We start from the raw sequence: 24,792 nt of genomic DNA, 5'->3' as shown, positions 1-24,792 counted from the left end.
ATCCTCACCACCCCTCAAGGTACCTTAAGCACCTCCATGTGCATTATTAGGCACCTCTGTTCACTATTATGTGTCCCTAGCAGGAGGGCTGGCTGTGCCAAGAGGTTTTTCTCTCTCTGTCATGGCATGCTGCAGGCACCATGGAGCAGGCAGCACCCACGCCCCCACACAATCCCGTGGGAGCAGGGACCCCTCCCGGCGCCCTCGCCAGCTCTGCCCGCTGCTCAAGCCCAGGGCAGCACTTGTGGGGTCTTCAGGGAGTCAGGGCTGAGAGCCTGAGTGTGCTATGGGGTTACTGTGGCCCTCTGTACGGTTACCGTGCCCCAGGCACTCACAAGTGGAAAAGAAAATAGATTATTTTTGCTTCAAAGAGCTGCCAGGCTCAGCATCTTAAACAATACCTTGAGCCAGGAGATGAATAAAAGCCTGAACGGTGAAATAACAAAAAAAAAAATCCTGATTAACTGAAAACGAGTAACACAGGAGAACCACCTCACCGCGGGTCCGAGCCGAAGCCCCTCAGCCAGCTCCCCGTGCCCCTTCAGCAGCTCCACACCCATCCTGAGCATCCTTCACCTGCCGGGGCCAGGAGCTGCCCTTGCCGCCCCGCAGCCCGGCCATAAGGACCATCTCACGGGCGCCCTCCGCCCCGCTGTTTACATACTTTAAACCTCTGAGGAAAGTGGAATTCCATCCGTGAGCATTTATCACTGCGGAGATACTCGTCAGGACTTGCTCAGTATTTCCCCGTATGCCCTGAACAAACCTTCTGAGAAAAAAAAAAACAGGGAATTGTGTTCTCCTTTCCAATGGAGAGGTTACTCTCACGCATCATCTATGGCTGGTATGGCCGAACCAATATGTTAGCTCGACGTGTTCCAGGCAGAATACACTGGGATGGGGTAGGGGATGTGCCACCCTTGTGCAGCTTGCCGGCACTTGAGAGAGCACCTCTGGCTCCAAAGAGAGAATACTGCGACGGCCTGTTATTCACGTGGCATTAGAGCAGAGAGCATCGGCTCTGCCAGAATCCCTAACTCAGTCACTCACCAGCCCAACATAAATCAGCGGCTCTATCAGGCTGATTATCTCTGTATGTAGAGCTTTGAAAATACATACATTAAGATTTTACTCTAAGCATAGGGTGGCTTACAATGCTTTCTTTAGGATCAGATAGAGCTCGTCGTAGCTGAACAGTACAGCGGCTGCTGATTTCTTAATCCATGCTCAACAGCAGTTGTTAAGCCTGGTGTGAAAGAAGCCTTTCATGGTCAAAAAATCTCCCAAGAGGAAAATATACAGCCCACATTTTCAGGCTGTGGTGTGTGAACTGGGCACAGGCTTACCTGCCACAAAACCTGCTCAACCGGAGGGGTTTGCAGGCAGATTACAGAGCTCCACGCTTCACTTTTTATTTAAAATGTGCTCGTTTTTAACGTGTCTGCATTGAAAAATGCCTCCCATGCCTCTGACAGCAACTACTAATTTACCATGATAGATAATGGGCCAGGGGAAGAAGCAAGAGTGAGGATTTTGAGACGAGGGAGGACCAGTTGGTGGCTGGGTTTGATGGGCTGGGTGTCCGAGCGTGAGGCTTTCCAGCACCGCTGTGAGGCAGCCCCTCCTGCCAGCACAGTAAATAATCTTCCGCCTAATTCTGCGGATCACAGGAAGGGCTTCGGCACCACGGCTTATTAATTAAGCTGCTTAACTTACTTATTTTAAGCCTCAAATGTACCTACACTTCTCTCTATGAACTCTGCGGAATTGCTTGTCCCCGATATTAAGCAGCTATTACGGGGCACAGAGTGGGGACACGGATTCATTTACCAATAATCCACGGAAATAATGCGAAATTTCTGCCTCACTGTTCTCCAGGTGGGATCCCAGGTGCCGAGAAGCCCAGCTCAAACATGCCGCCAGGCGTTTGCCCTTCAAATCTGGATGCCCCTCACACCACGCAGAGCGGCCGCGGACGGGGATGGAGCCCAGCATCCTGTGGTGCTCTGGCTGCGCGGCAACTGTGAACCCATCAAATCCACCCCCTCCTTCTTGTGAGACCCCCGTAACCACGCACGCCCCAGCCTGAGCCCCGGATCAGCTCCCCACGCTCGACGTTAACCAGTAGGTGAATAGAAGAGATAAGTGTCTGCCAAAAAAATGGTTAATCCAGAAGAGGAATATTTAGCACAAAGATATTTTGCCACGTGCCTGTCCCCTGCCTCCTCGCCCCTCCTGCCCCCAAGCATCAAGCGGATTCTGTCCGAGCCTCACGCATCGGAGCATGGCAGGGCTGGAGGGGATCGCTCACACGCAGCAAAGATTTTGGGATGCTGGCAAGAGCTGGGGCGCGGGATGGTGGAATGGACCCCGTGCCATAACGCCTGCAGGAGCTGCCGAGGGTGCCGGGGAGGGTGAGCCGGCCGCGGCTCTGGCTGGGCAGCTGCCCGCAAGCCAAAAAAAGCACCAGCAGCCTGCAGAAATCATCGCTCCGCGTGGTTTTGGGGTTTGGAGAAAATCAAAGACAAAAGGAAATGGTAGGCAGGCTTCGCCGGGGCACGAGAAGGCAAACCAACCCTGTGGGTTTTCCGATTTGTTTTGTCTTGGGAGCTTTAAGAGAGCGCTTGCAATCGCTGGGAACAAATTCCTAGAAATGAGAAGCTGCTATTCTTCATCATGTAATGCCTTCGCAGGCAGGGCTGGGAGGACCGTGCCCTGCCGGACACCTCGCCGGCACGGCCTGTCCTGGGGACACCGGCCACCCATGCAACAGCAGAACAGTTCTCAGCTCGAGCTGATAGGAAAACTCACGCTGGCCGGGTACAGAGCCCAGCTCTGCTGCACGTGCACAGCAGAAAGTGAAGCACCGCTTCTCTAAAGCAGATGATTAATTTAGAAGCCTAACGAGGAACTGTCCAAGAAGCGGCTGAATCCCATTTAGCGAGGCAGGTTGTCAGTGCCTGGGCACTGAAAAGAGGTGGTTCCAGGCATTTTTTCCCAGCAGCGCGAGACAGAGCGTGCCGGGCCGTGGTACGAGGCAGGACAGCGCGTGCGGCTCCTTCGGAGCGCGGCCACGGCATCGCGCTGCCCGAAACACAAACCAGAGTCCCCTCTGTGTCACCAGGGAAGCTCTGTGGGAGGACAAACAGGCTGGGGAAAAAAATCCTCCCTGTTAAAATGCGGTGTTAAAATCGCAGTTAAAAAATGACAAAGTCAGGAAAAGCAAACGTTTAGGGTTGCAAAACCAACACTGCACATCCTGTTTGTTTTACGGCCACATCGTACATCCTGTATGTTTTATGGTTTGCATTTTACAACATAAACAGTCATATATTAAGCTACGCAGTTAACCAAGAGAAAAACAGAGGAGTAAAAAAATGCCACGTGCAAAGCAAGCAGGTCGGTACGGCTGCTGACACCAAATCTTGGCATTTGTGGGCTTTATGTAATTTTTACTGCGCGACCCTTAACGCAGTTGTTTTCATTTCCGTGGTGCTTTCCCCCTTAAAGAAGAGTGAAGGGGCGCGGTGGCCTGTGATTAATAACCTCAGCATTAAACGGTCCTGACGAGCCTTTGAAGTTCACACATGTTTCGCTGGGGTCAGTAGGTGGGGGAGGAGGGTCAGATCCCGGCGCTGCGGACGGCTTTGCGCAGGGCTGGGTTATCACCGTGTCACCCTGCCAGAGCCCGGCTCTGCCGCAGCGACGCGCGGCATCGGCACGCTCGCTTTTTAAACTTTGAAATTTCCAGAAAATCACAAAAGCAGCCAAAACCCTGGATTTTTACCAGTGTTTTAACCTGGTAGGGTTACCCTGCACCTAGAGTCAGCCCACAAAGCTCCGCCTGATTTGGCTGTGTCAGGATCGCGCTTGCTCTGCGGCTCTTAGGTGGCATCAGGACAATCACTCCACCTGAAAAGCTGCTCTTTAGAGGCTTGGTGCATGATTCTTTTGAGCAAGAGGGATACGCCCCCTTCTCCCTCTGCACCCTTCTTCGGGACCTTTTCACAGCCCCTCTCACCTCCTCAAACTGCTGCTGCTTAAAAAGCCTGGCAGGTTAAAAACCACATTTATGATACAGAGTAGATTCTCTTACCTGTGGTTCTAGGAGGAGCTGATGGCACTAAGCTAAAAGGATGTTAAACCCTATCTTCCCTTCCGCCAGCCAGCGGGGTTTGTTTATTTTTAAGTGACTTTCAGCTCAGGCAGTGCAAACCAGACAGGTCCGTACTTTTATACGCGTTATCTAAGCACTTGTTTGCCTGGAAGGCACTAGGGTAGATAACCGTGTACTTCCCTCTTCTGCGTTCGCAATACACATGAATTAAGATTTTCCAAGTAAAATACTTCATCTCTTACAGGGCTGCCAAAGCCAGCTTGGAAAAGAACGCGTTTATGCAACCTGTTTCTACGACTTCTATGTACCGCACGCAGCAACAGCCGGGGCTGCAAATCCCACAGCGCTGCCTGGAAAGTTCCTGGGCAGAAAAAATAAAAGGTCGGTGGCATCCGGCAGGCAACAACGGAGCGAGTTGGAGGCTGCGTTTACAAGAGCAAGGAAGCACACTGGCAGCACCGACAGCCCCCCTCCCTCGCCATTAAACCCTCCCCACCCAGTTGCACCGACAGCACAAAATAAACATTGCTCCTCGTTGTTAAATTAACTGTGACATCCCACCCAGCAGCCCAGCCCAGATACAAATTCAGCATCGTGGGCCCACCTCTGCCCCAAACCCTTGCAGAACATCTCTCTTACATGTCCGAAGGGATCCAGGTGGTTGTTGGTGAGCTTTAGCTTCTGAAAGGACACCAGCTGCCGCATCCAGTGCGCTCCTGTGGCCGGCGAGTCGGGGTGGACGTACAGCCGCCCCGGCATGGCCGGCTCTGCCTTCCCAGCCACCATCCTGCAAACACAGCGGTTACAGATCTCATCACCTCGGTGCGGACACCAGGAGAGAATTTTGTCCTTGGACTCAACCCGGCAACCCTTCTGCCAGCCCTGGGGGGACGTGCTGGGGTGCGGGGGGGTCGGAGAGGCTCCTGCTGCTCACGGGGTCTCGGGGCTTCTGGTTTTAGGGTCATTAGCTGTCGAGAAACCCCATCTCTGCTCCAACGGGGCATTTCCGTGGGGCAGTGCCTCTACATGACAATTGGTTGGCGTTGGTCAAGGAGGAAGCCTCATCTGGGTTTTTGGAGAGGATGAAGCCTTCAAAGGCCATTCTGCAAGGCCTTCTGCTGGCCTTCTGCCAGCTCCCCTTGCCCCCACACCATCACCATCACCAGCTCTCACCAACACAAGACCCGGCCATGGGACACCGCCTAATGGTGACCCCCCCCATTGCTGTGCAATGTTCTCCTCTTTTAACACACCAATAAAAGCAATATTACCAAAAAACAACAGAGAATTTCCAGCAGCAGGAAAAGCAGCCCCTCTAGGCCTGGCAAAAGCTAAATTAAACAGAGTTAACAACTATCCATCATCTAGGGCTTAATGTTTAAAACACAAAGTGGTTGCCGCACCGCAGAGGCCCTCGGTCCGCTCCTCTTACCCAGCGGCACTTCAGGACAAAAGAGAACAGAAAAAGGATTTAAAAAAAAAAAAAAACTAGAGCAGCCCTAATGTGCGAGTAAATTATTACTGTTTTATAGGATGTCACCAGGCTCGTTCCCGTTAAGATGACTACGAAATGTTCCGTTGCTCGTCTCTTCACCAGGCAGCGGTCGGTGGAAGGGTTTGGGAAAAGCACAGTGACTGCTCACAGTGAGGGAGGCTGCTGGCGTATTTGGGATAAAAATCAAAGGAGAACACAACAGGCTTCCTTCGTCAGAAAGCAAAAATCACAGCTGCCATAGGGTGAGTAGCTTCACTATCAAAGGCACAGGGAAGTGAAGAATAACAGAAGAGAAGGAAACTCCAGAGGAAAAATAAAAGAATCACCCCATGTTTTGCTTTATAGCTCATCTCCTAAAAGGAAAATATTACTATAGAAGAAAGGAATTTAAAACTTTTCTTGACTCAGAGAGACACCTCACTTTTAAGGCCAAACTGGACCGTTAGATCATCTACTCCAGCCTCGGGCACAATGCGGGCTGTGGCTTTACCCCCTTACACCTGCACGTGACCAACCTACGCTCGGCCTAAAGCATCTCCTCCGAGAAGACATGCAATTTTCAGCACTTTGGAAATGAGCAATCCACCACCTCCATTAGCAGTTTGTTCCAGCAGTTAATCACCCAGCCTGTTAAGAATATTTTATTTTATATTTGCCTGGTTTTAACTTCAGCCATTGGCGCTTGTACCTATCGCTGCTCTACGAAAGAGAGCTCTAGGACATTGGCATCCCTCCGGGGGAAGGTATTTGTGTTGGTTTCTGAGCCTGTGCAGCAAACGGTCGATCCAATTGCAATTTTCTTACAGAAAAGAAGGCAAAAGGAAATGTTCTCGTACCATTTATTGTCACAGAATTTATACCGGTGGTCGTCAGCCGGGACGATGTCGATCAACAAGATGTACTTGGTCTTGGGGTTCATTCCGGTCACTTTAACCTTGTAACTAGGGAACATCCTCCTGAGGGAAAGCAAAGGGTTAACACATCAGTGAGTGACCTGTAGCAGTGCGAGATCCCATGGAAACTTGGAGCAGCACCTCAAAAGGCAGATCCACCACGTGAGGAATTCACGCTAGGACAAAAGAGCCACAAAACATTACTGCTGCTGATCCATCACTTGAATTAAACTCACTCTTTCCAGCGCACGGGCTGTGCAGGGCGAGCGCAAAACAGGGCACAAATTCAGACGAGGGTTTGTAGAGGGGGGTTATGGGCCACTGCCAGGAAAAGGCCGGTGTAGAGAGATAGGAGGGGGTCAACACATCCCTCCTTATGGGAGGCCTGGACAGGGAGCCCTCACCACCCCAGGAGTCTCCACATGGCTTATGGCAGCCTCAAAAATGCAGATTTCTTGTTGCCATGAAGGTGCATAAAGAGATCTCACTACACTTCAGAAGAAGCACATGCAGCTTTCTCATTCACGTGTTCCCAGCGCCCACCACACCGCCTCCCACCGCATCGTCTCCTAACGCAGCGGCTGAATCCGCCTTCCCTGCCACAGACTGGAAACTGAGGATTGGCAAAGCCCAGGGGGACACAAAGGGTTAAACTCCGCAGTGATCCAGACAGTCACCGCTCCTCCGGCCTTCCCGAATTTCCCAAATTCAGGAACCAGGAGCACCGCAGAGCTCTGTTTTACCCAGCCCACTGATTTACCATCGAGTTTAGCAGACACGTAGCAACCAATGCCGAACGGGGAATGTCACATAAACCAGCGTATCATTAAAAAACATTCATATATCTTACATATCTAATTAATCTTTGCAATATTAAAGAATATTTTTTAATAAAGCTATGGCCGTGAAACCAGTATATACCATCACAACCCAGTCTTGCGATCCAAAGGAGACTGCCCTGATGGGTATGGACACTGCTATCGGCTTCCCAAGCCCTCGAGACTGCATCAGGAGCCGGGATTTGCAAGATCAGGCACTTTACATCCTCTGAGCAACTGGTTTTTTAGCTCCGTCTTTCCAACCTCCTCCTCATCCAGTAAAAAAACCACGTCAGTTGAGCAAACGGGCTCACCACAGCCTTCAAGCAACTAGCCAGGACAGAAAATTCTCCTTTCCACTGGCGCAAGGGGATGGAAGATGGGAATTGCTACATCCTGGAGTCATTCTAATTACCCTAATTAAGAAGGGCCCAAATTCTGATATCATTTCCCCATCAGACGTCGAGGCCACATTGCCTCCCGCCCTTCCTCCCTCCTTCCCCTGCGCCTTGCCCCGCGCCCGGCCGAGCTGGCCCAGGTCTGTAGCACCATTTTGTCGCTGCTTGGGGAGAAGGCAACAAAATGGGCCCTGTTCGAAACCATTTCAATTGAGTCTTTTAACCGCCCTGCAGAAATTCCAGATGTTTACCATGTAATTAGCCGGGACTAAAAAGGGGTGGTTTACCAATGTCCGTATTTGATTTTCATTCATAAACTCTGCACTCCTCTTAACCTTGTCCTCCTACAGGTAAGCACCTGGATAAATACAGTAGGACATTTCAATTTGCGAATACACAGCCCAATTCACACATTGAAAAAAATTCCATAAGGAATCCAATCTGAATGCCAAGCTTCTTTTTTTTTTTAAATTAAGCCTTAAAATGACATTTTAAGATAAATTTTTTTAAAAAAAGAGGAGAAATTGATTAAAACCCAGAAACGATACAATTTGACAGTGACCGCGTCGTACGAGGTGAACGACGTGCATTTGGGACTTTTAGAACACCTAGCTTCTGAATTTCTTTTTTTTTTTCCCAATCATTTCATTTACTGTAGCACATCCAAGCTGCTAAAGTAGCCAGACTGATATACTGTAAATGTTAAGTGCTTTTTTAATGGCATTTAAAATTAAGCTTCAGCATATGGAGTTCATATAGCATGGACATGCCTGAGTTTATAATGTTCTTTAGTATAGGCCTCTAAAATAAATACAAAGAGCCAAAGTACTACTATAATATATACAGCTGAAATTCTTTAAGGATAACAAATGGGGACTCACATCTGATTGAAGGTGTTGCTTAACTTGCAAACCGCTCGGTATCTCGCAGTGGTAGCACTGTAGTCGGCAGTCGACAGACCCAGCTACAACCAAGTTTGCCAACTCTCCGCATTCTTTTCCAGGAAAACACGGGGTAGGTTTTAGTAATTTGGCTGTGCACGGACATTTCATCATTATTATTAGCTGCTGCATTTTGGCCTTAAAAAAAAAAATATGCGACTAACGTGCTGTCCAGGGACTTGTCAGTTTAATTTTCTTAATGAAAACATATTTCTCAACCCCTTGGCAGAGACTCATTTAGTAAATATCTCTTTGCAATACGATACAAACACGGGTTGTGCATTTCTGGTGGGAAGGCATGACAAACCGAAGAGCTGGGTCCAAGAAAATGCAGTCATAGAGTTTCAATTTAAAAAAAAAAAAAAAAAAAAGAAAAAAAAAAGCAAGAGAGAACACCTAATATCATGTCCTGGCCCTTATTAAACATCTCGTGTGAAAGAGGGGAGCAGAAAACCACGGCGGAGGCGCGGGGCTGCACCAGCCCTGCCCGGGAGCGGGGCTGTGCCTACAGTGGGTCCATACAGCTCCCCGTCAGCCCTGGGAAGGGGCCAAAAACCTGCCTGCTTCCCCAAATTTACTCCAGGTCAATGGAGCTACTCACAGCCATAGACCCTACGCTCAGTAGTAGCTTTGCATAACCGGCCCCTCTGCCAAATCTCCGCAGGCAGGAGCTCTGGGGCGGATGGGCGTCTCCGCAGAGGATGCTTCGCTTCGGCCAGCTTTCCCTGACAATAGCTTGCTTCATCACCCATCGCTCAGGGACCAGCGGCGGCAGAAGAATAACCCAGTGCTGCAATAAAAACTTGCCAACGTCTTGCCAAGCTCCGGGAAAGCTCAGCCTGGCTTTGGTGGGAGGTCTGAAGCAAGACCCAGGCAGATCCGCGGTTTATCCGCCCTCCTTCCCGCCGCCGCACGCAATTCCAAACCGGTTGAGAGCTTCACGGTGCAGAAACCAGTTACAAAAATTGGGAATCTGGGGCTTCCCAGGGAGCGTGCGGCATCTGACCCTCAGCAACACCTCCCGGGCCAAGGGCGGGAAGCTCAGCGAGGTGAAGGGCTGGGCACACGTGCAGCACAGGACAAACCAACTATTAGGTGAAGTTTAAGCCACCAGTAAGTAGAAGATTAAGAACAGCAATTCCTGGCGTCATCATCTTTTGTTCAGACCCAAAGCCTGGTCGGACAGAGTGTCCTGGGGCTGCAGTGAACGCCCTGAATGTGCAAACACCACCGCCATCCCTGCGGTCCAGGACCAGACCAAATTCTTCCTCTTTATGCTCATTTTTCTAAAAGCCACACGAGACGTACAGCTAACCCACCAGCACACATTAGGTGCTACGGTCGCTCCCCGCTGACAGCAGCCCCGCAGCTCCCCTGCCAGCCCAGGGACCGGCCACGAGCCCACGGTGTGCCTGTGCGACAGCCGGCGATGCATGGGGGAACACAGCACAAGCAGCCCACAACGACAGCTGGAGCCCCCCTTCCAGCTCAACCCAGTGAAGAAGGCACCATCCAAACTCCTCAGCACCGTCCTGATGGTCGCCCACATCCCTCGAAGCTCCCTGCTGGGTTCAGCAGCTCTGGCAGGCACGTTTCCACCTCTCTCCCTGCACTGGCAGGGACACCAGTTCCCTTCAGAAGAAAGGAAACTGCCCTTCAGAAGGGAAAAATTAAATCAGATTTACGTTCACATGAGAAATCTGCCCTCAAAGAAAGCAATCATGGGAGAAAAAATCATAAAATCATTACAGTTGGAAAAGACATCTCAGATCATCGAGTCCAAAGGCTACGGAGCGAAGGGGCCATCCGACATGGCATTAAAACACCACGGCCTGGCACCCGGTTGCGGGGGGCTGGGGTGCAGGATGATGCCCTGCGCAGGGCAGAGCCTGGCTCTGGGGACCGCGGGCAGCGGGAGCGGGGCCGGCGTCGCCGGGGCTCAGCACCGCGCTGCCACAGCCCCGGCTAAACCCTTCCCCGAAGCTCTGTGCAGATGAAATGTAGCAAAAACAGTAAAAGTCAGGAAAATAAACAAGCAGCGCAATTCTGTAGCCCTCCCAAGCTTCAAAGATGATGTGCGAGTGAATTATTTGTTCTGATAACGAAGCAGTCACTGCTTAGCTAAGTTTATGCTAGGCACATTTTATCTCTACGTGATATTCACAAATTGTTTTAAAATGAACTGTTAGAATAAGCATCTCTTGTTTATTTATTTATTCTATTATTATCCAATCCCCTTTACCGTGGAGCAGTTACTGACATGGAGCCAAAGCTTCTATTATGTTCAAACAAAGTTTAATTAATGTGTAATTGGTTGGTTGGATTTGGAAGCCAGCGATAAGAGGAAAGCTTTGCTTTCATTTGGGGCAGCAGTTCCCAGCATTTCAGGCTTCCCAGGCTTGGCCACTTCATGGGCATCTTGTGTTCTAATCCCCATGCGAGCAGGCCTGGTTCCTCCTGGAGAGACGGGTGACTGCAAGGCTCCCAAGTTCAACTTTTTGGGTAAGGGACAGCAATCCAGCGCTGATCAAAGAGCTGATCAAAGAGCTCAAAGCGCTCATCTGAGCACCAACTGCCCCGCACCACGCTGTGCGCCAGGGCCTGTGTGTCCCTGGGATGCTGGGTGACATGGTGGCCTCTGCAAACCCCACGGGCCTCACCACCCTCCTGCTCCCAGGGATTTGGTACGACCTTCCTTGCTTAGACGCATCATTTCTGATGCTCCTACAGATGCGTTTGCTAGAAACAAGTTTCTCTGACCAGCACAGAGTAAACAAGGAAGCTGTGGGGAACCCAACCGGTATTACCGGAGAGAAAACTGCATGGAAACAGGACACCCGAGTCCTGCTGGAGGAGCACAAGTCATGTCCTCACCAAAGGCCATCAGTGCTCTCTGAAGCCTGTGGGAATATGTAGACTGGTGCTCGCTGCATCTCCCTGTGGTGTGGACAGTGCTTCAGATACCACCGAGTGCTTCCTTCCCTCCTTTCAGGGGCTAAAAACATTCCCCAGCCCTTCAGCAGCTCAGCGGCTGAAGTCCTATTTTCAAAAGGAGTTTCAAGAAGAGAAAGCTTTCCAGTGATTTTACAATCTTCAATTTCAAGGTAGCCAAATAAAGCGATGACTGGATTTTCAGAAGCTCCTGCATGGTGCTGTCTGGAAAGGTGATGCTTAGGTTGTGAAAGGATCAGAAAGACAAGAAATCACTCAACATCTTGGCTAACAAGCCCTATCATGGCTGACAGACCACCTCCTCAGAGGTTGCTGGGCACGCCAAGATGCCTCCAGTGATGGTTTTGGAGCACCAAGGCAGATGACACGCCTGCATCCCTGCTAATGACTAATGCAGCCCCAAATTCTTCTTGAGAATTGGCCATGGCTGCTAAAGGATGCTTCTCCTCGTCTTTGTTGTTAGGAGGGAAAGGAACGGTGCGCAAAGGCTTCAAGAACAACATTTCCATTCTGATGACCTTTCTGCTTTTTTCCAATTTCCCTTCTTTTGACAAGTACTTCTTCCACTGACAACGCATCTTTAAAAATAATATTCTCCGGGGCAGATTAAAACAAATTTGGGGATGTCAGCTGTTTCTTTTAGCCTTTTAAATGGCATTTCCTTTTTGATAGATTCTTGCTTTCAGAAAATACTTTAAAGAGATCAAAGAGTTTTTCAACAGGGTCCCATTTTCCCAGTGTATCCTAACCCTCAGTCCCTTATTTCTCTTATCACCCACGCCACTCCGCTATGACGCTCTGTATACAAAGTAAGAGCAGTTAACTTTGAAGTGCTGGATTAGCCCATGCCAGATCCTTGCCTCAGAATAACAAACAATACAGGTTCAACAGGAGTTCTCATCAGTAGTTCATTTTTCAGCCCCAAATTCACTGTCACTAACACAAGCAACATTGAACTCTCAGTCTATGGACAGATAGGAGAGATTTATCTGGTGGCAGGACCATGACCTAGTGATGAGAAGGTCAGACAGTTAAGGGATTTTTATATTTTGGAATGGTGAGGTTGTATTTTTTTCTTCTGGCTAGCGCATCCAATTTTTAAATAAAACATTGTTTCTCACATACTTGAGAACTTGGTTAGCTGGATGGCTGCTCTCATGGTCTAGAAACATTTCCTCTCTTTGCCCCACAGTAACTTGGAACACGGGCAGGCTTCTTGCCATGGGATGCTTCTCCGGTGCTTTCGTTTTGCCGTAACTGAACTTGGGCAGAAAACATCCCAAAGTGCCGCATGACGGGAGAGGTCGGTGCGGGCAGCACCAGCGCAGCACAGAGGTACCTCAGAGAGAAGCTGTGCAAGAGCGTGGCCAACGACCCGGCGCTGCAGTGGTTCAGGACAGGTTCGCTCCCGCACCCGGCTCCCTCCGTGGTGCAGCCCCTCTGGCAGCACAGGCTCCATAGGGCCTTTCGGAGGAGCCGTGGGCAGCCTTGGCGTGGGTGCCAGGCCGCGGGCCGGCTCATCGGTGCAGAGCAGGAAATGACCTGCAGCCCCCGTGCCCGGGAGCCTCCGATGCAGAGGCAGAGCCCCAGCAATGGTAGCGATCTTCCCTAGTTGGTCTGGGCTTGGCCAACCCCTTCCTGGCAACCCTGGCCAGCGCTGCCGCAGCTCCAGCCTGAGGACAAGCGGGAGAAGCTTTGGGAACACCTTTGACTGTGAGCACCTCACATCTTTAACAAACCAAAAGCAAGGATTGCTGTCTGAAGAGAGAAGCATATTAAACACTAAAACCCCATCCCTGCCCTACTCGGCGTGCGCGAGGTCTGCCTTCTGTGCCAAAGCTGTCGACATCTTTAGCGGCACGGCCAAGAGCCATTGGAGTTTGCTCCTGCTCCTTTCTCTGAAAGCAGGAGTTTGCCCGGACAGGGTAATTCCAAGATCCCAAATTTAGGACTCAGCAGATCAAACATTCCTTAAATATCTACTTTATTTCCAAGTTTTAAATTGATGGCTCACATTCCATCCCTGATCTCGGATATTAAGGTTTGCTTTTGGATCAAAAACCTTTAGCAGAGATTCTTGTAACTGCCTCAAAAGATTCTGGACAAATATTTCCCTTTAATTGTAACGAGAACTGGGAATCCATATGCCCTACAGAGCCATGGAAAATTTAACTTTTAAAGGATTATTCACAGAGGAAAGCTGCACCAGCTTAGCCAAAGCATTTATACGTCTTCAGACCTTGATGTCCTAAAAACTAGTTTTATTTTGGTTTACTAAAGTTGATTGGGAACAGATTTTTTTTTTTTTTAGCCACTTTTAAAATGAAACTTGAACATCTAAAGGGGGTTTGTATCTTTTCCACACATGCAAACTGCTTTATTGATTTTTTTTTTTTCCTGTGCAGTATTTTCCTACATATGCTTCCTAAACCCCGCTACCATAGAGACCGGAGCGATCTTTGTACCTGTGCACATCCTGCACTCCAGCCAAAACTCGGTTTCAGTATCCCAAGCCTCCTGTTCGCATCGCTGGGGTGGTTGTGCTACCACAGAGGAATTACACAGTATTTTCTTTTCAGTAATTGTTCACGAAAATGTGACCAGACATCCTGTGAACCGATATTTTTTACTGATTAGCCGTAAGCTGCATCAAATTGTTTGTTCCTGGCAATATCTGGAGAAAAGCTGCAAGGACTGGCACCTTGGAAAAACTAGGGAACAGCTAGAGCTAAAGAAAAACTAACAGAAAGAGAAAAATCCTGAGCCAGGAAGACGGTGAACGCAAAAAATTTACTTCCTGCAGAAATAAGGTCTGGATGATGAGATTTCACGATTACGAGAGACGAAGTGCGGTTTGCCACAAGGTTTAAAAAAAATAATAAATTAATTAATTACAATTGTTCAGTTAAAGAAGAGAGCAAGAGGGTGAAACGGCAAAGCGAGATTTGCCATGAAGCCCCCGGTGCGCGCTCCGCTTCGCCCACCCCTCCAGCAGCCGCACCCCGGCGCAACGCCCCCCGCCCAGCGGGAAAGGTGCGCGCCCGCGGCCGGGCGCCCCGCACCGCCAGCACCCCCGCCCCTTGTCACCGTCCACACCGACTGCATTCATTTCGTTTCACAGGACCTCTCTGCCTGCAAAAATTTTTCTTTTTCTTCTTTTTTTTTTCTTTTTTTTTTTTTTTTTAATAAATGGGAGAATTTGTGAAGGGTTAGAGCCTTATTTATAAACACCAGTGCGTGCTGGGCTGGTTCGCCCGAACCCCAGGGGTTTCAGCTGCCTTCCCGAAAAAGCCGCTGTGCAAAATGTCACCGGCGAGAGCGCTTAACGAAATCACGCGTGGGCGGTTTATCTTCTCCCTCCCCTCCGGCTTAGGCAGCCCTCGGGCAACCGACGGCTCCAGCGAAAACGGGGGGATTTTCGCAACCCGGTGTAACTCGGCCTTTAAAGCCTGGCGACGGCAAATCCTCAGGAGCAGAAAATTCGCCACCAGAACAAATCTCGGGCGGGAGGGACGAGCCCGGGCGCGGCGATGGGCAGGGGCCGGGGCTGCGGGAGGCGAGAGCGGTTTTCTGCAAAGTTCAGGGAACTTCGCTAACATAAACTTTTTATCTTTTGATGATCCTTTTAATATAAAATAATCTCTCGCTTTTTTTTTTCCCTCCCACAACGAAGCAGCCGAACATTAAAAAGATAGCGAGTGCATTTTAAAGATGTTTCCACTTTATAAATCAAGCTTTCTTGGCAACAACATGATTTCTATTTCAATGCTGAGCTTGCTGTGTTCTCCTAATGTCTCCCACAGATCAGTCCTAAGAGGGAGTAATAATCCCCCAAAGTAATTCTCAGCCCTAAATTCTCGATAATTTATAGTTGGCTCGTTCTGCGGAGCTCTACAAAGAACGAAACAAATGACTCCCCCTCCACCCCCCTACCAAGTTATCAATATTTGCCTTGTTTATACAAAAAGGCTATTTTACACCATTGCCATGGAATTAACGCTTCCGCCGAGTTTTACATTTCCTCTCCATTGAGTGAACTTGTCATTAAAGTCACTTTCTGTTGTTGTTTGAAATTTTAAAAATCAGGATTCGATTTCTTTTCGTTTGTGCCCCTTGAGGTCAGACAGACCGACATTTAAGTGATTTCAGGTAACTGCATTCAGGGGCATCTCTGTGCCTGCTGGGAGGGGGATTAGAGTCCTAATTAGTGCCCGCAATTAGCCGGTTTCCCTCTTCCCCCCCGCCAATGCTAAATACAAGTGCATACAAATCTCCATTAACCATCATTTTTTTTTTAATTGGGTCAAGAGGAGGTTTATTATTGCTACTCTTTATTTCAATAGCTTGGGTAAAATAAAATCTGCAAGAAGCAATCATTTTCATTTCGCCATTACCATCGCCCTGCTCTCAGCACGGACACGAGTGGCTCAGCCTGGCACTCGGGATGAAGGAAAAGACTTAAGCAATCACGGGATTTAAGTTGCCCGATTTTTTTTTCCTGCCCTTCTCACGCTATTTTGTGCATTATTTGTTTTCGGCGCTGCTGGGGAGCCCGGGCCGGGACAGAGCTAACAGTGAGAAAACAATTTGCTCTTTATTTTGACACCATGTGCATCTGGGCACGGAGGAAAAAAAAAAAAAAATGGAGGGACTATTCTGTTTCATTTCAGCAGTTAAAAATTTAAAAAATAAAAGAAAAACTATTTATAAAAAAAAAATTAAAGTGCTGTTAGCTTGATGGTGCTGCACTGAATTTTCACAAATGGAGAATTCGGTCGGAGAACTCAAACTCCCAAGTTTTGTACCTCCTGGGGTCAGCCCCCCCCATCCCCTCCGTCCCATCCGCAGGCTCCTGGAAGGTGGCTGCCTGTGCGCTGCCAGCTCCCGCGGATGAGGAATGCGGGGCTGAGCCCCCTCCAGATGGATTCGTTTAAACGAGCCGCGTTAAGACTCGGGGAGAGATAACATGCACATTTGGGATGCTTGGGGTCTAGAATTGGGCAAAGATATTACACGTCCCGCACAGAGACGCTCAGATCCTATAAATTCAGGGTGAAATATCTGAGGTCTTGATCCCCCCGTCTCAGCCGACTTAGGGAACCCGGCTCCCTGCATCAGCAGAGGCGACAGAACAAGCCCGAAGATTTCAGACACCAAAATGTCGTGTGATAAGGCCAGAGTTACCTGCACAATCACTTCATCAAAAATAAAAAAATAAAAATAACCCGACCCCCCTGCACGAAGGATCGGGGACCACGGGGAAAAAAAGACTGCGCAGATATTGACTGTGAGAGTTTTTTGTTCTGCTTGCTCCCCGTGATTTGAGTGTCCTCTCCCACCGCTCCCTAGCACGGTGTTAACCCAGCAATCGCAGGGCAGAACCACGCAGCTGTGCTAGAATTAATGGGATTTTAGCACCTAAGCCTGGCGATTTTTTTTAATTTTCCAGCAGCAGCGGTGCAAGCCCGCTGCCCCAGCAGCCGAGGGCAGATATCTCTGTGGCCACGGTGGGAGCCGGTTTTGTTGGGAACCGCCTGGCTCCCAGGCTGGTGATGGTCTGAGGTTTCATTCTGATGTTTGATTTTTCTGACCTGAATTCTGCCATCCCCGCACCGAGCAGCCCGGGCGGGAAGGGAGCCCTGAGCTGGGTCCCCCGGCCAAGAAAAGCCTCTGTGAGTTCCTCGATGTGCGCACTGAGGGGGCTCTGGTTTGGTAAAAATCATGGTTTGCTTCCAGGGGAAGGCAGAAATTTTTTTTTTCCATAACTAACAGGATAAGTTTTGAGATTAAAAGCACAGCCTCAGCCTTCGTATTGCTAAAACTTTGGTGCAAAGTATCGCAGCAGGGGTCTTAGCGCACTGTGCAGAAAATGGGAGTGGGGTACGCTTTAGGGGGAGGAAAAAAAAAAAAGAAAAAAAAAGTAGAGCCACAATCATGCTAACATCTTCAAACAAACAAACACACACAACAAATAATAAAACGAGGAACTACCAAAGAGAATTGGGACTAAATGTAGCAAATGACCGCACAACTCTTTCTTGTATCCTCAATCTCATTGCCACACTCAAACACACACAGAGCTTACACCGAAAAACCGATCTGACTGAAATTTGCAATCACAATAATAATTTTTTTTAAAACGCCACTGGTTGGGGTAGCTCTGCAAAACCCAGCTGCGGCAAACAAGGGCATTTCACGCGGATCAGAAGCAAAACACATTGCGGGGAATTTTTCACTAACCTGCCTGCTTTGGTTATTATCATTTCGGTGCCAGCTTCATGAAATTTCTTCCATAGCTCCTTCTCGTGGAGATAGACTTTGATATTTTCTATTGTCTGAGGGGAAAAAAAAATAAAGAGAATGAGAATGGCAAGGAAAGAACTGAGAAAACCTTTCCTAGGAGAGGGGCTGGGGCAGGGTGGCTGCACACCCAGGGCCGGGGCGCCAGGCAAAGCCACCCTGGCCTCATCCCGCCTGTGGATGGAGGATGGAGGCCCAAAAATTCCACTGCCCCTTGCCAAAAATAAGAGAAATGGACTGAGGCCGCTTTTAATTGCAGACTTCCACATCCACTGCGGCCAAATAGATTTTTTTTTTTTCTTTTTCTTTCTTCCCCCACCCCCCCCCATAAGTGTTTCCGTGCCCCGATGGAGCGGACGGACCCTGCTGTCGCCCTGGGGTTCCCAAAAAACCGAGGCTGAGAGCATCAGCGGGGACACCCGGATCTGCTGAGCGATGCGCGGATCCAGGGCCGCGGTTTCTGCGTGAGACCTGGGTCCACTCCGCAACGCGGAGGCGCCAGCCGGGCGCGGGGGACGAAGGCAGAGAAAGCCACGACGGGCCGAGAAACCACGGGGGGGAGAGAAAAAAAAAATTTTATATATATATATTTAGTGGGGAGAAAAAAACCAAACCAAAACAACAAAACACACCGCCGGGCCGGATCTTGCTCGGGAGGAGCGGCCGCGGTTCCGCGCCCCGACGGCAGCGGCTCTGCTTTGCTCCGGGGGAAAAAAAAAAATAATAATAATAAAAGAAAAGTAAAGCAAAATTCGATTTCCTCGCGATTCCCTCCCGGCTGTGGCCAATGGGATGCGCGGTGGCGGGGGACCGGGCTCCGGGCGGGCTGCGGAGGGGGAGCGCGAGGGGCGAAGCCGTCGAGGGGGCCGCGGGGCCGGGCGGTGCGTACCTGCTCGGGGTCGGGGAGCTGCGGGCTGCTGAGCGGCGTGCTGCTCCCCCCGGCTACGCCCAGGACCGGGGAACCGGCGGCGGAGTCCGCATGGCCGGGCGCGGGGGCTGTTGGAAACCCTTCCTCGGTTTCAGAGAGGCTTTTCTCCTGGAGCATTTCCTTTGGGGAGGGGGTGACGGGGGGTCAGGGGGAAGAGAGGAGCACCGTTAGCTCGCAGCACCGGGGCGGGTCACGTCCAGCCGATGTGCCCGAGAGAGCTGGGCCGGGCTCGTCTGCCCCCGCGGGGGAGCCACCCACGCGTGGCTATGCTCTCGCCTGAGGCCCAGGCAGCTCAGCTCAGATGTGGCCGCAGCCCCCTTCCTCCAAAACAGCCCCGACCCTTCCTCCTCTCCCACCCCCTCCCCCGGCTTTTTGCCACCATGCGGGACCGCTACCCGTCGGGAAGGGCGGCCCGGCCCGGCCGGTCGCTCTGCTCTGCCCCGTCCCGTCGGGGCTCCGCGGCGGAGCCGGGTGGTGTAAACAGGCGGAGTGCCGGGCTCCGAGATAAAAGGGCCCCTCTTAAACTTGGCCGGAGACTGGGAAAAGCCAATAAAGATAAGGCCTGACAGCTCCGCCGGGGCTGCCGCGCATCAGCCCCGACTTTTACAGCGCCGAGGGACGCGGCCGCTCGACGGACGGACGGATGGGCAGCACCGGCGCGGCCCCGAGGAGGCTGCGGGGTCCCGACCCCGGACACCGAAACCAGTGCTTCCCACGGAGGGGAAACGCTGACGACCCCCGACGGAGCGTTCCTCTCCCCAGCCCCGGAGACACCCGAGGGGCCCGGCTGCTGCTCGCGGATGGGACCCCCACTGCTCCCGGGGACGGAGCCGGGTCTGTGGCCGGGGAAACAGCGGAGGGGGGCGGGGAGCCTGGCGGCAGCCGTCCCGGTACTGGCTGGCTGGAGGGATCCCCGCACCCGCGGTACCCCCGCCCCCCAAACCCCCTTCCCTCCGCACCCCGGGAACTCACACGGCCGGCCGGGGGGCAGGAGGCGCAGCGGGGGGCTCCGGGCTTCGCCTGGGGGCGGCTGCGGCATGAAGGGCACCCGCGGGGCAGCGCGGAGGCTGCGCGGGGTGCTTAGGCCGGGCGAAGCTCCACGGCCCCCGATGGCAGCGGCGTGCGGGGCATCCCCCGCTGCGCGGATTCACTTTCCCTTGATCTCGGCGGAAAATGTTCCATAAAGATCCAGTTTGGGGCCTTTCGACTCCCTCCCTCTTTGTCTCCCCCCCACCCCCCCTCCCTCCCGTTTCCCTTCCCCTCCTGTTGCTGACGTTGCCGCCGTCAGTCACGGCCCCGCAGACCGGCTCTGGCCCGCTCCGCCCGGCCCGCACCCCTCGCCCCGCGCCCACCCGACGGCCGACACAGGGGGGAGGGGGTGGGGGGGGGGGAGGTGGGGGCACTGAGCGGGGGTCACCGGTCGCCCGATCCCCTCTCACCAGGCCCGGCCGCGGCGTCCCCGGCCTCCCGGGCCTAGCTCGGTGCTGCGCCGGGCCTGGCAGTGAGCAGAGCCGCTCGCTGCTCGGGAGGGGGAGACCCCGGTGTCCGCGTGCACCCCCCTGCCTGCCCCGATGGTCCCGGGAGAGGCGATGAGGAAAGCGGGGGTCACGCTTGGGAGGGGTCGGCAGCCTCTGGCCGTATCCCTGGCTCTGCTGCACCGGCAGCCAAACCGCCCCGTGTCCCGCCGGGCCTAGGGCCGGCCCTTGCGTGCGGGTCTCTCCGAGAGAGAGAGGGGAGGGGGACACACACACACACATACAGGGTTCCCCGTCCTCCCCCGGTCGTAACAGGGAGCCCCCAGCCCTGCCCCAGGAGTGGGGCGGCCGCAGACAAAGCGGCGGCGAGGCCAGGCCGCCGGGTTCAGCCCCACCGGGGCCGCCCCGAGGTGAGGGCGGCGGGGAGGTGAGAGGGGGAGAAGGGCTCCCCGCCCCGCACACGCCACGGGCAGGAGCCCCCGCACCCTCCAGGCACGGGCACCGCCAAGCCAACCCCCCAAACCAGGGGGAGAACCCTCCCCTGGGGAGAGTCCCCGAGCGCTGTCGCGACTCAACGGGCCGCTCCCGCTCTGCCGTCGCGACTACCAAGACCCCACCGCACACCAACCACCCCCCCAACTGCTGTCGGGGCTGCCCGCCCGGCGCTGAGCCCCCATTCCCCCGCGCTACCCCCCCCTCTATCGCGACAGCACCGCTGCTGCCCACCGCCCTGTCTCGAGACAGCACCCCCATCGCGCCCCTGCACATCCGCCGTGCTGCCGCCTCCGTTCCGCGCCCGCGGAGAGGGCAGCGGGTGGGAGCCGCTTACCCGAGCCGGGGGTCCCGGGCGGGAGCCGAGGTACCGGTCGCCTCCCGCAGCCCCGGGCTCAAGGGGACAGGGCCATGAGCCGGAGGGGCTGCACGGGGCAGGATTTTTTTATCGGGGTTTTTTTTCTTGAAAGTGAATTTAAAACCCAAACTCACTCCCACCGTCACGTGGTGCCGCAATTGGGAACAGAAGCAGAATAAAAAGTAAACTGGGGTCAACCTCTTAATGAACCTTTTCCCCAGTCCTACCAAAAAAAAAAAAAAAAAAAAAGGGGAAAAAAAAAAAAAAAAAGAAAGGCCCAGGCGGGCCGGGGGATGCGAGCGGCGAACAATTCCCACAGGAGCCGGCGGAGCGGGGCCGGGGGCAGGCGAGACCGGGCCGGCGTCGGGCCCCGACGTGCGGCTGCGGGGCCAGGCCAGGGCGAGCGGAGACCCGCGTCCGTGCTGGCCCCGCACAGGGGATGGGGGTAAGGAGCCGTCCTGAGGGCGGGGAGGGTGAGGACTCTCCCCGCCGCTGACCCCGCGGTGTTTTCCGCGCTGCTTCTGAGCCGCGGGCCGGGCCCGGTACCCCAACCCCACCGCCGCGGGAGCGGAGAGCCCGCGCAGAGCCCCAGAGGACGAGCGCAGCCGGGCCCCGCAGCCGCTCCGTCCCACCGGTGGTTCCCACCTGCAGGCCGGGCTCTCCCCGCATGCTGCGGAGCCCAGGCTCCACGGCAAGGTGAATTTTTGTATTTGACTCTGGTACCGGTCGCTCAGCTTTGTTTGGCTGAGTTTCCCTCCACCCCTTCCTCCCGCAGCCACGGACAGCGGGAACCACGGACCCTGCCTGCGCTTCCCTACCTTAAATGCATTCATCCCCCCCCCCCCCCCACCACCTCTCTTTGAACAACAACAACAACAAAAAAAAAGGCAGAGGGGGCCATCCTGCAAGCTAAAGCCGCCTCCTCCTCCCTCCCCGTCTATGCGGTGGTGCCGGGCCCGTTCCGCCCCCGGTTCAGGCTGCCCGCACACCTCGATCGGTACCGGTGGGGCTGGGGGAAGTTGCGATCGGTTTCATCATTCCCCGACTGCAGGGGACGGGAGAAGCGTCCCCGCCGACCGGAGCCCTCTCGGGCTGCGGCAGCCGCGTGCGTTTCCCGGAGGCTCCGGTAATTCACGGCGAGGCTCGAAACCAACCCGACTGTCATCACCCGGCAGATAAACGGCCGGATCCCCGACGGCAGGGTGGCTCCTATTCACGGCTCGTCACCGCCGAGGCCAAGGAGTGAGCAGGGGGAGGATAAGCCCGGCTTTGAGGGACCAGCGCTCCAAACCACTCATCACTGTCACCGAGCTCCCTCACGCCTTGGCCCCAAACACCGGCGATTAATAAAAAAAAATTACTGTCACTTTTCTCCAACAATCACACGCAGTCCGCGGGCCGGGAAAAGGCGAGCGGGCTCAGACCCGCGGGGATGCTCCACGGCTCCTCCAGCCGCGCCGCTCCCCATTCTCCCCGAACAAACCCGCTTCTCCCGCACACAAAACCCGACGGGGAAGGGGAAAAGCCGAGCCCCCGGGCCGCCCCGACTGAGGGGAAAACCCCGAGCGGTCCAGCCCCAGAGCCTCGGCCGCGGGAGCTGGGGTCGACTGAGCGGAAACTCACCGGTTTACACCGCCGAGGAAGGTTTGAACGGATGAGGACTGAGAAAAAGTTGCCGAATGTGGCCGGTAGTAAGGCTGGAAGAACGGAGCGCTAATACCGAATTGTGCACGGACTCGGGAGGAATCGCACAGCAGACTAGGGCTTCTAAACAGGGACAGCGCCAAATTTCTAATAACTGTGTAATATGCTTATTTATACCATACAAGGACTTACAAACCTCATTGTGCATAGCAGCTGGGTCATATTTCTTTACCCTTCCATTCCTCAGGCTCTTTTGCCAAGAGACTGGTACCAAACACTTCTAAGCTGAAAGGAAAAACACAAAAATTAAATTGCAAAGAAACGGTGACAGGAAGCACGGGTAAGATACGGGCTGACATGCGGCCCTTTCATCTTAAGCATCTGCCCCAAATGGATACACGAAGGGCGTATTGAAAATACCCACGGTTTTAAAAAACGCGAGTGATTCTTTGCTTCTGAATCGTTCAGTCGAATTATCCGCACGTATCTGCCCGACCTGGGCTCTAAGGCTTTGTTTTAGACCAGTAAGGAAATGTTTTAACAAATGTTTTAAAGCGTTATAAACTAAGGCGTTGCTCAGTCTTGCACCAAGCACCGCTGCAGCTGGGTCCATCGAACGGACAGCCGTATTCCGATTCGGTTTTAAAGATTTGGGGGATATTTGATAACTTTGTCCCAGCGTACCAAGTGTATTTACCCCTTGTAATTTCGAGCAAAGCTGTGTAGGATGCAAACAGGCAGTGTTCACTATGTAACCAGTAATAATTAAACAATGAACGAATATTCATCTGTCTAGACATTTTTTTTAAAGCTGAAGTATTTTACAGATAAAAGCAACCAATTATGGAATTGTTTTAATTTCTAAAACTAACACTAATTTTGCCTGAATGCTCTGGGTCCTTTTTTTTTTTTTAATACGCTGTCTTACTATTTTTTAAAGCAGCATCTAGAAAAATAACATTTCAAGTCCATTGCACATTTTGTACGGAAGAGACTTTACTGTGAGCTCAGCAACACTCTGTGTAAGAACGAATAGTTCGGAGGTCACTGCCCTGCTGAACACCAAACTGAGATAGTCCCCAACAGTCTTTCCTAGCCAAAGGTTTGATTTAAGTTCAATACGGAAAAAAAAAAAAGTTAAAAAAAAATTCTCCATGTGCTTTGTAATTACTTTTTTGTTTTTTCTTTTTTTTTTTAATGAAAAGAGCCCTAAAGCTACAGTGCACTGGAACATGGGAGCAGGCAAACAGGGCCATGCCGAAATGGAAATAATGGTTTAAAAAATAAAAGCAGAACAATGCCCAGTGCTCAGCGCGCTGTGATTTTCCTGCAGCCTGGCTGCAAGCGCCACGGCAGCCGCAGCTCGGCTCCGTTTCCTGCACTGAGTCAAAATGGTGCTGGTGGGACGGGGCCCAAGCAGGCCCTGCCATCACCGCTCCGCACACTGCAGCTTACGGCGGGTCAGCGTCTCTGGTCGCACAATCACGGTCACCGGCACTGCCGGCTGAGGCCCAGAGGACAGCCCGGGAGAGAAGGGACTCGGGTAGCGGCGTGAGCTGGGGACCTGGGTGGAGTGGGAGGAGGACGCACGGAACCTCCTGGGTAAGCTGCTCTGGAGCACATGGGCTACGAGCTAAAACGAGATGCACATAAATCCACCAAGTGACAACACTGCGAGTCACTTCTCACCAGGCAGGAAGAAAGGAGGAGAGGCTTGTCTCAGAAGCCTTGCATCAGAGAAAAAAAAAAAAAAAAAAAAACTGCCTTAAGGTATTGCAAAACCAGGCCAGAGTGCTCTCAGAGCAACGTGTCATGGCTCTGAGGGGCACGCTTGGCATCACCTACCCGTCACCGCACAGGGGATGAGGGGCTCAGGGCAAGCCCTGCCCAAAGTGACCATTTCATTTGTGCTGGAGACAAGGAGGTGACCGCTATAGGAAATCACTGCCCTCCAGGATGAACAGGAAAATGCTGGCCTGGG

General features: G+C 52.6%; 1 protein-coding gene across 7 annotated transcripts in view; it reads right to left on the bottom strand.

The window, feature by feature from the left end:
* The window catches only part of TBX4 (T-box transcription factor 4), a 39,233-nt gene extending 15,688 nt beyond the window's left edge, over window positions 1–23,545 (bottom strand). For 2 of the 7 annotated variants that reach the window (XM_086763277.1, XM_086763282.1), the window contains exons 1-5: window positions 23,008–23,545; window positions 18,804–18,962; window positions 17,855–17,949; window positions 6,449–6,568; window positions 4,757–4,904 (exon numbers count right to left, since the gene is read on the bottom strand). In XM_086763277.1, coding sequence (XP_086619403.1) covers window positions 4,757–4,904; window positions 6,449–6,568; window positions 17,855–17,949; window positions 18,804–18,962; window positions 23,008–23,019 — 534 coding nt within the window. In that variant the 5' untranslated portion in view covers window positions 23,020–23,545. Of the gene's footprint in view, window positions 1–4,756; window positions 4,905–6,448; window positions 6,569–17,854; window positions 17,950–18,803; window positions 18,963–19,814; window positions 20,005–21,146; window positions 21,204–22,790; window positions 22,980–23,007 lie in introns of those variants that run through there. The other 5 variants (XM_086763278.1, XM_086763279.1, XM_086763280.1 and 2 more) reach the window with 5 other exon arrangements.
* Between the last annotated feature and the right edge of the window lie 1,247 nt (window positions 23,546–24,792).

The sequence above is a fragment of the Chlamydotis macqueenii genome, chromosome 19, assembly GCF_036417535.1.
Source record: "Chlamydotis macqueenii isolate bChlMac1 chromosome 19, bChlMac1.mat, whole genome shotgun sequence".
NCBI classification, from domain to species: domain Eukaryota; kingdom Metazoa; phylum Chordata; class Aves; order Otidiformes; family Otididae; genus Chlamydotis; species Chlamydotis macqueenii.
The sequence above is the reverse complement of the archived record's forward strand: the minus strand, read 5'-3'. Positions and strand labels throughout refer to the sequence as shown.